Source organism: Ammospiza nelsoni, chromosome 16 (assembly GCF_027579445.1).
Source record: "Ammospiza nelsoni isolate bAmmNel1 chromosome 16, bAmmNel1.pri, whole genome shotgun sequence".
In the NCBI taxonomy this organism is placed as follows: Eukaryota; Metazoa; Chordata; class Aves; order Passeriformes; family Passerellidae; genus Ammospiza; species Ammospiza nelsoni.
The window spans coordinates 11,395,537-11,406,542 of NC_080648.1; the positions used below are offsets into that span (position 1 = coordinate 11,395,537).

The 11,006-nt window shown below is 40.4% G+C and overlaps 1 protein-coding gene across 1 annotated transcript; it reads left to right on the top strand.

The window, feature by feature from the left end:
- Positions 1–3,306: 3,306 nt before the first annotated feature.
- Positions 3,307–8,299, top strand: LOC132080563 (neuropeptide Y receptor type 6-like). The gene is made up of 3 exons (XM_059483787.1): positions 3,307–3,513; positions 6,044–6,120; positions 7,163–8,299. Exon 3 carries the CDS (start codon positions 7,181–7,183, stop codon positions 8,297–8,299), a length of 1,119 nt encoding a protein of 372 aa, XP_059339770.1. The 5' UTR covers positions 3,307–3,513; positions 6,044–6,120; positions 7,163–7,180.
- Positions 8,300–11,006: the final 2,707 nt, after the last annotated feature.

Consider the following 11,006-nt stretch of genomic DNA (forward strand, 5'->3'; position numbering starts at 1 on the left):
ATCTCAGCTCTGTGCCAACTGAATAAGCTCCAGAAATTAGCCAACAGTTCATGGCATGACACAATTTTAAGAATTAATATGTTATTATAAGTAACTCATTTATAGTTATATCAGATTTTTAAACAGTTGACTTTTCATTCTAGTCATGAGCTAATTGAGAATTCAAATTGAGACCAGGCATCAAGGATATTGCAAAGGTGTCCCTTAGAGCTATGCAGTATAATGAAGTGAAACCTAAACTCCAGGTAGTGAACATGAATTATTTTTGTGGCAATTATTTCCAATTAGGAAAAAACCTCTGAGTCATGGAGCAGGGCTTCAACTTACACATGTACATCCATGGAGAAAAAGTCCCAGTGCATACTTAGCTGTTGCTAGTTTGGTCACATTATGAGCTATTTACTGAGAATCCCTTACTGGGCTGTTGATCTCTCCACAGAACAGGAAAATGTGAGGGGAGTGTGTTTTTCCTCCATCACAGCTTATTATCTTACTTTTATGGCATTAACCAGCACATCCAACACTAACATATGAGATTTCCAATTATTCTTATTTACTTTTCTATGCCTCTTTGAAGTGCTATGAGGAACAGTATTTATTAGGAAGCAATAATCCAGGAGAGAGATTTGCAGGTGTTGATTGATAAGAAATTCAACACGAGCCAGCAAAGTGCATTTGAAAAATCTGACCTTGTCCTGGGCTGCATCAGGAGCAGTGTGACCAGCAGGATGACAGAGGGGACTCTCCCTCCCTGCTGCACTCTTCTGAGACCCCACCTGCAGTGCTGCATCCAAGGGCTGGAGCAGCTCTGCTCTGGAGCCAGGCTGGGGGAGCTGGGAGTGCTCAGCCTGACGAGGGAAGGCTCCAGGGGTACCTCAGAGAGTCCTTCCAGTGCCTAAAGTGGCTCCAAGAGAGCTGGAGAGGGACTTTGGACAAGGGCCTGGAATGACAGGACAAGAGGGAATGGCTTTGTAGTGACAGAGGGCAGAGTCTGGTGGGATTTGGGGAGAAATTCTTGACTGTATTGGTGGTGAGTCAATGGAAGAAATCACCCAGAGAAGCTGTGGCTGCCTCATCCCTGAAAGTGTCCTGGAAGTGACTTCCATCCCTGGAAGTGTCCAAGGCCAGGTTGGATGGATCTTGGAACAGCCTTATCTAGTGGGAGGTGTCCTGCCCATTGGAACTGGGTGATTTTTAAGGTCCCTTCCAACCCAAACCAGTCTGTGATTCCATGACCCTTCAGAGATGTTACAGGTGTCTGCACCACCTCTTGGCCAATCTGCTGTTAAAGAATTCCTTCATGTGGGAAGCAGAGAAATTGTACATGTACATCTCTACTAAATCTTGCTTTCTGAAGAAGGAGAATGCAACAGGCAGAAACAAGGATGACTGCACAGGTACATAGGAGAAACAACTAAGCAAAAGCAAAAATTGAGAGTGATCAACCATCAGCAAAGATTCCTGCTGGCCAAGGAATCATGTAAATGCCGGAGCAAAGGGTGAACTTAGGAGTTGAATGTTATTTGAGGAGTTAAATGTTATTTTCCACCAACAGGTTATTGCCAATGCTACACAAGTTATTTTACAAACTTTAAGTTTAAAAACCTATTATGGCACTTCACCTGTCACTTAATACTGAGCAATTTAGAAATGACAAGACCATTGATAAAAAGTAAATACAATTCTGCTATCCATTAACCTTTTTTGCAAACAGACACTCCAGCATTTGGCTGAAAAAACACATTGTGATCCCTCCTCCAGAGCCATGGGTCCCACTCAGCACACATACCTTTGACATCAGGATTAAACACACCAGGAGCAGCTACACCCACAAGCCTCTGATGCTGGATATGATCTAATTCACAACAACTTACAGCACAATAAAGTCCACACGAGGCAGCAGGCTGATACAACTGTAAAAAGCAATGGATCATATGTTAAAGACTCCACTTTTTCCACAAATGAAGGACTGCATGCAGAATTATATTGGAAACAGAGGCATGTGTAAATAAGCAAAATGACCTTTGAAATTTAGAAATAGAATCAGAACATCTTTTAATTTTATTGACTTATTTGCTTCATAAGTAGATATGCATTTTTATGGCCTGTTCTGATGCTTATCTATCACATTGCATGTTCAGGTCCTGATTAACTTCCTGGGGTTACACTAAAACCAGAAGCAGAATTTCTAAAATTGTTTGGCAAAGCTTTGTTTTTATAGTAATACTGACATAATCAAACCCAGCAAGCTCTAGAAATGCTTTAGAAAAATATATTCACATTTCTGAAAATATCAGAATTCCCAAGCCACCCCTAGAATAAAAAGCACTGGGTTAAACTACAGAGAAGGAAGTTTTATGGGGAGGTGTTAAGGCAGTCTTCCTAGCAGTCAATTAGGCACTTGAATCCAAGATCTCACAGATAGTTAAAAAAAAATCTGGACAAACATATCTCAAGTAGACTCAAATACATGAAAAGCAGGATGTTCATCTGGTCACAGGGTCACAAAGGCTCTTTCCCCCCTGCACCTATTTTATTCAAATACTACAGAATGACAACCAACTATATTTTAGATAATTAGTTCTGAATGGCACTTCAGTACAGCATCAGTATTGCTCATCCCAAAAATCCTACTGCTTTTTGAAAGACCATTCTCTTAAAAAACTGACTGAAATACTGAAAGTTAAGTGGACCCAGGTAAAAATGCAAGTTTACAGAGCAACATCCCAGACTGCAAATCCTAAGAAAAGCAGTTCCTTTCCCACTCCATAAATGTTCATTCTAAATATTGAGTGAGTAAGCTGAATGCCTATTTTATAAACATGTCTACAAAACATATGGACTCTTACTGAAAAAACACTAAGAAAAATAAAGCCCCTTTTCACCATGTGCTAGTGCAGGGTGCCATGCCTTGCTTTTCAGGAATACTGGTTTTATCTGAGGAGTGCAAGCTAAAATATCAATTTATAATAAAAATCTGATTATCTTAATTGCAATAAAGCAAATGATACACTTAATAGGATGTGCATGCTCTTTCCAAGCAGCTCATTGTATTGCTGTATCAGTTAAGAAAGCAACATGCCATCTGCAGATGTTTATGTATGAAACCCTGCAGAGGGAAAACATTTGAACTAGAGAACAGATTAAATAATTGAAAATGAAATTGCATGATAAGGTGTTTGACAGGGTGGAGGGAAGCAGCACAGTGGAGGAAAATCCATCCCCATGACTACTGGTCCTTCCTCCTCCCTGCTCACTGCTGTTCGTCTCCTCTTGGATTCCAGAGCTGGTTTTATTCCTCAGCTGCCTTCCCACAGCCTGGCAGCCTCAGCACTGCTGCAAAGTGGGGATCTGGGCTTTGATACACACAGAAGGAAGGAGAGTTTAAGTGTGGCTTTAGGAGACATGGCTTTGCTCTGGACTCTTTCATACAGAAAGAAGATGTGTTTGCTGGCTCTGGGGGAAAAGAAAAATTGTTAAAGCAGTGTGGATATGACTTGAATTTTTCATCAGGTAAGAAGTCAGAAAATCAATAGAACTATGGCAAAAGTTACTGAAATATCTTATAAAGCATTATTTTATTCTCTATAACCTATATTTAAAGTTGAATGTAAATTTTCCTCCACATTTTATCTGTGCAATACTTAGGAACTTAAGGTTTGTAATTGAAACATTTGTTGGTCACCTTGAAAGAATGGGACTGTTAATCTTTAACACAGGTAAGAAAATACTTAGGAAAGAAAGCCTTTCTAAAACTCATTTTATTTTAAACCTTTCTTTTGCTTATGAACATTTCAGTAATGTTTCTGTAGACAGAGGAATGAAACAAGACTGGGGGTTTAAAATATCTTACAGTGTTAAACTCTTACTGTGGTAGAGAATCTTTTCCAAAATGCATGGATTAGGGCTTGAAGCAATTAATTCTTTTTGTTAAACACTTCAATTCTGGTATCAGCTGTGATCCAAGGATGCTGATTCCAATAACATTTATTTATTAGATTAAAAAATGCCAATATATATTACAATATAGTTCAACATGCTGTAGTAAATATTCGAGTAACTTATTTTTTAATGCTATGAGATGTTTACCAAGACAGGTGGATTTGTTTTATTGCCAAGGAAATGTTTAAATTGCCTCACAGAATGGTGTGTACTAAAGACTGCACTCTTTAACTCCCAGCACAAACCAAAGAATGAAAAGAAATTGCACATTTTCCTGAGAAAAGGACAGTGTAGATGGAGAGTGTGCCTCAAACTGATGCAGCAAGTGAACTGGTTAGGTCAGTACAGAGACTTTTCCCAAATGCCAGAGAAGCTCTACCGTCCTGAATTCTTGGGAGAGGACACTCAGAATTTGCTATCAAACTGTGTTGTGCATCCATGGAGAAATAAACAAGCCTAGCAAATAGTGCATAAAATATTACAAACTTGGCTCAGCCTCGTGGCCTTTTGAGTCCCCCACAGCTTCTCCTGCTCACATAAAAAGCAGGGAAGAGCAGAGTTTGTCTTTGAAGGATCAGGTCTGTGCCAGCCAGGTGGACACCACGGGCACTGCAGAGACAGATCGCCCCTGGGCAAAGCAGCCAGGCTTTAGATCCTCACCCTTCTGAAGTGGCAGCAAATCCCATTGGGGAACAGCTGCCAATCTGCCACTGAGTGCCTCTGTCCTTCCAGCACAAACAGCCTCGGGTGTGAGAACCCCAGCCAGGCAGCCAGAGCTGCCCCGGGGAAAGGTGGTGACAGTGCCCTCCTGAAGGGGCTGCTTCTCATGTATTTCAGTCTATTTGTGATTTATTTATATATGTGTATATATATATATACCCAGCCACACCATCAGGCTCTGCACGTGGCAGTCACAGTCCCTGGCCTCTCTCCTGGCCTCAGGAGCAGAGCAGTTTGTGGAGCCTGGTGGGCACACTGTGGAGTACCCAGCTCTTGTTCTGACCCTACTGAACTAGGGACACCTGCAAGGGACTGCAAAATCTATCAGAGCCTCCAGAATTCCGTAGTTTTTGCAGTAGGATTGTACAGTTTTCCATGTCATTCCCCAATGATATAAGGTCTCCTCAAGCCAGGTCTTATAAGCTCTTGGAGATTTATATCACACCTGAGACAGCTCAGCTACCTTAGGATGCAGAAAATCAGCAGGATGGCTTCTGTAGTAGTGTTGGAAACAGAAAAGTTTTAATAAAAGGCAAAATAACAAAACTCTTAAAAGAAAAAAAAATGAGCCAGGTGCAAGAGGTTCTTGCTCCTTGTAAAACACCTCACAAAAGCAATTAGTTTCTTGGTTTTCTTCTTTTTCTAGTAAATTGCTTAGGTGAGACTTTTTAGCCCCTGTCCAATTGGCTATCCTTAAGTTTAAAGTGAAGTCCCCAAAGTCCTATGAGGTGTCTTTTTACTTCTGAGCTTTTTTCCTTTTTAAGGAGACAAAAGATACTTTTGTCACTCTGTGAACAGAGAGCACATTCCTGTACCCCAATACAGCTTTAACCAAGCCAAGTACATTCTGTAGGGAGACTACAGGGCTTAGTGCTAGCCCTGACCACAATTCAAGTCATTTTTGGGATGTCAGGGCCACACACAGTCACATTTATCTACAGCCACTTCCCACTTGAATAAGCTGATTGAAAAGATTATTTTAATCAGAATGAGAGTGATAATAGATGCTCCAAAGGGGAGCATGGTGTTTTTTGGAGATTTTTTTAGGATCCTAATTTGAAGCACCCAAACTTATGTCAAAGAAAAGTATCAGGATAAAGCAAACCGGGATATAACTCTGGCTGGAATATTCTTTGAGTGTCGATGGGAAAACAACTACAGAATCATAATTCCAGTTTAAACCTGGATTTAGTGTTTAATTTTGCAACAGGCAACCAAACTTTTAAGAATCCTTAGTGATTAAATAATGGCAACCATTTCTGTGAAAGGGCTGACAAATCTGCAGATTTTTTTCTAGTAATAATAAAACATCCACCCATCTCTCCTTCTTTTTGTGTATCCTCTAACTTCCCACTGCTTCTTCATTCTCCTTTCTCCACAGGCTCTCAACACCATTACTGGGAGTGAAGAATGATCTCCTTCCAGCTAGTTTTCCAGTAATTTCACAGGGGAATTAAGGTGAGTTAAACTTGAGTTTTGAAAGATATATGTGTGGAATATATATCAATTACCTATTTTTAAATTTTAAAATAGCTCTTTTCATACTACGCTTTTCCTTTCTCGGGTTGGAAATAACCCCTTTCTGGCCAGAGAGCTGGTGAGCCTTTAAATTAAGTTTTGCACTCAGTGATAAATTCAAACCCATCAAGATGTTATGTTGAATATAACTCTTCCCATTAATATAAGTTTTAAAACCACAGAACTGTTCTAATCCCAGATTTTTTTGCTTGACTCCTGTTTAAGTTAGAGCTGAAAGAGGAGTTATTTTCTGTATAACTACAATGTGAGCTTTATTTTGTTTACATTTTTCTCAGGTCAGATCTAGGAAAAAGGACATACTATCTTCAATGCATCAGTAGAACAGGAAACTCCCTTTTAGCTATCATTCATAGAGGTTTTGAATGCCATTTGATCTCAAGCACACATAACTTTGATTAATTCAGGAGGATTGAGTGTATTAACTCACAGTGCTTTGTAGTTCTAAAGAAAATCTAAGTGTGATGTCTAAGCTAGCAGAGTGATGGCAGGACCCAATTCTTCTTTTCTGGTAATACAAAAGCAACAGATTATCCTCATTGGAATCCATTAAACCTTCTTAAATCTTCAGCAGGGACAGATCTTAGAATACTTTATTCTGAAAAGCAAACTTCATCCTCAGCTGGTAAAAGAGGGTTTGTGGGAGAGTGTCTGTTCAAGTTCAGCCAGAGCTGCTATCACAGCTGTTTCTTGTGCATCAGTTATAGATCTGTAGCACTGAGAGTGCAGAACCTCAGAGAGGTGGCACCAACCTCCTTCCACAGGGATGCATAAACCCACTGATAACCATCTGCTTTTCCAGTTCTCTAATTAATCATGTTAGATTTGCTCCAAACTTTAAGGACGCTGACTATGATAGACCCACAGTACTCACTGCTGTGAAAATCTCCATGCAAAGGTGATTTTAAATACATTTAAAATTTAAATGCATTACATTCTAAATAATGCAAGGTTTTGTCCATAGGTTGGAAGATGCTTCAGGATGGATAAAGCTGTTCAGCACCCCAGCGAGATCCTGAACCAAACTTTCTCTAACATTAGCCTCTCCCAGTTCTTGAACTTTGATACATGCCACCTTTCCTCCCTTGCAGAATTCTTGCTAATTACAGCTTACACACTGGTTACACTGGTGGGGCTTGTTGGAAATCTTTGCTTAATTGTTATAATAAAGAGACGGAAAGAAGCTCAAAATGTCACCAACATTTTGATTGCCAACCTCTCTTTATCAGATGTCCTGATCTGTATCATGTGCATTCCTGTCACAGTGGCATACACCTTAATGGACCACTGGATATTTGGGGAGGCAATGTGTAAAATTGGCTCTTTCATACAAAGCCTGTCTGTCTCAGTCTCCATTTTCTCACTTGTACTCATTGCTATTGAGAGATATCAGTTAATTGTGAACCCCCGTGGCTGGAAGCCCAATATTTCACATGCTTATTGGGGAATTCTTTTCATCTGGGGGCTTTCCCTCATCATATCCACTCCTTTTTTAGTATTCCACCAAATAACAGATGAGCCCTTCAAACATTTGTCCTTCCACAGTGATTTCTACAAGAACAAGGTGGCTTGCATCGAGGCATGGCCATCTCTTACAGAGAGGCTGATTTTCACCACCAGCCTGCTGGTTTTCCAGTACTGCTTCCCACTGGGCTTTATTTTTGTCTGCTATCTCAGGATATTCGTGTGTCTTCGAAGGAGAAGGGGTAAAATAGACAGGATGAGAGAGAATGAGAACAGGCTGAGTGAAAACAAAAGGATCAATATGATGCTGGTGTCAATCGTGGTGACCTTTGCAGCTTGCTGGCTGCCTCTCAATATATTCAATGTGGTTTTTGACTGGAACTACGAGGCACTAATGAGCTGTAATCACAACCTGGCATTTACAATCTGCCACCTTGTGGCCATGACCTCGACATGTATCAATCCCATCTTTTATGGATTTCTGAACAGGAACTTTCAGAAGGATTTGGTAGTGCTAGCTCACCACTGCAGGTGTTCAGCATCACAAGAGGAATATGAAAATATTGCCCTTTCAAACCTGCAAACAGATGCATCTAAGGGATCTCTGAAGTTAAATAATCCCCATGTGGATATATAAAATAATCTAATTGCAGCTTCCAAAATTCTGTATTTTGCTGCAGATGGCCTTTTTCTGCAGGTCATGGTCATGTTGCCACCAAGTTTAGAGGAGGTCTTTGCCATTTAGTTCAGCAAAACCAGGATTATGCTCCCATAGGCACAGTCTTAGCAGGTACTTTATGATAGTATTAATGCTGGTAAAACCACTTCCAACAGCCCTAAAGATCAATCATAATAAATTACAAACAGTATTAACATCTTACTTTTTTAAATCCAGTTTTGAAGTCACTGGTGTGCTACCTTAACTCCAATAAAAATGTTTCCTAATTTCAGCATCCTTTCACACACAGTTTTCTGGCATTTTTATTTTCCAGCCCTACACCAATCTGCAGTTAGAGGCAGTTCACACTGTAAGGAAAGCCCTGGAAGTTATCCTAAGACTCCACCACCTTCCTTTCAGCCCCCTCATGCAGTTTGCTTTGGCTCAGTACCAGTTCAGTCCAGAAATTGTATTTTAACAAGCGAAAAGCTAAGAGCTGGATTTTTTTTTTAAATGAACACTAAAACAGAACCCATTTGATGTACTGCAAGTTTCACTCAGAATGATGTTGTTCAAGACAAAATATATATTTAGCATTTCTCCTAAAAGCATTGCATTCTCCAAAGCACCAGTAAAGATTCATTGTTTTCTCTCTTACCATCATCACTGCTCCTCACAACAGACCTTTTAGAATCTCCATTACCAAAACAACTCACTATGAACTCAGAATCAATTTTATTCTAGCTACTTACTCAGATTTCTCTTTCAGTAGAAAATTAAGTTTGCATTTAAATTTCAGCAATATTTTCCCCCATATTTCTGCAGTAGCAAGAGGGCACACTCGAGCAGATGTGGTCATTTCTGTTCACAGAAACACAATTTCTGTATTTGAAAACATTTTCTTTTGTAACAGAGTGCAGAGAAGCCTAAAGGGATAATACTGAACACAACTCTTTTTAAACTAAAACATTTTAAAAACCACTTTCCAATGTGGCCATAAAAAAGTAGCCAAACTTCTTCTTCATCCATGATATAGTGACAACATAAATAATCAGTTAATATTGAGCTGTTTAAACACAGTACTTAGAACACTTTAGTCCAAAAGCTCACCATGCTTCCTCGTGATCAAATTAAATATAATTAATTACTTCTACTGCTAAAGCCCCTTCTATTTTTTCTTCTGAGTTTCAAAACCCCTCGTTCTAACACATGTACATAAGGTCCCTTGTGAAGTATTCTCTAACTTTAGCAATTTATGAATGCCCACTTAAGCAAAAAAAATTCACATTCACATTTCAGTGATCTCCTTGATGACTCAGCTGTGATGGAACTCACCTTAAGGCTGTGAAGTTCTCTAGCTGAGGAAACACTGCTTTCCACAGGCATCACGTTCCTAAAGGGTTTGGGCACAGCTCTGTTGTTCCAGCATTAGTTCAGAGTGTCTGCACCACCCTGCTCATCACAGGAGCTCTGCCACAAGAGCCCCAGCAGCTCCTGCAGATGCTCAGGTTTGTTAAGTGCCCCCAGATCCAAACTGAGGGAAAAGATCTCAGTGAAATCTCTTCATGTCTGAGCCCTTAGAAGTCATAAGGGCAGCCCCATCACAATAGCAAGGCTGGCAGAATCAGTGACATGGTAATCAAGTATCTGAGTGATAGGTATGGATTAGCTTTGGCATAATTTAGGGGGTTTTTCTAATTAAATCAAATATCATGCATTTGGAATTGATTACACAAACCTTAACATCATAGAAAAGAAACCAGGAGACAGCTAAATACTAAAAAAGCCCAGTGATCTGACTGCTGAGAGTATCTCAGCATTGACTATTCCTGTGAACTTCCACCCAGCTCACTGGGCTGCCTTTATTGCTGATACTCTTCATCTGTGTGCTCAGCACAACAGGCATTTCATTGAGTTAAGAGCAGCAACTTGCAGTCAGTGACCCTGGGGCTGTGCATGGCCAGAGGAGCTGGGCTCTGGCCAAGGGGAGAGGATGGAGCTGCTGCTCTCACCCCTGAGACCCCTGGGTAACAAAGTGATTCACTATCTTCATTGCACTTGGGTAAACTGAAAACAAATCTGATCCAGGAACTTCACTTTTCCTGGGGATCCCAGTGCCTGCACTGAAAACCATCTACTCCTGTCAGAAGGTCATTTCCTAACAGTGTTGTAACAAATGCTGGTGTCACACCTGCCAGAGGCTGGGCTATCAACTCAATTTCCCTGGGTTTGGAACACAAATGTCTATCACCATCTTCCTCAAATTTAAGTCCACTGTTTACAGCTTCAAGGCCCATGCTTAAAACATTTTACAAGCACATGACATTCACAATTTACTCTAATTTATTAATACTAGGATAGTTCAGATTACTCTCATTGGCAAATGTCTCAGACAGTATTTAAAGTTTGAATCAGGCCCAGCTGAGATTCCCATGTGTGAGCTTGGCCTGAGTGGCTCCCATCCCATCCCATCCCATCCCATCCCATCCCATCCCGTCCCCAAGCCCAGGTGTGCTTACTTTTACAGCAGAGGTGGTTTCAGTGTCATGTTCCAAGTGGTTTTAAAGCAGCCATGAAATGAATTCTGGTTCAGATAATGTGATGCTGATGGATGGTCTCTCTGCTGTCTCTCCATGGAAGCGCTTGGGCAGTATGTATTAGACAGGCAAAAAAAAAAGGAGATTGC

Coding starts and splice junctions, on each gene's coding strand:
- LOC132080563 (XM_059483787.1), top strand. CDS start 7,181: ATGGATAAAGCTGTTCAGCACCCCAGCGAGATCCTGAACCAAACTTTC.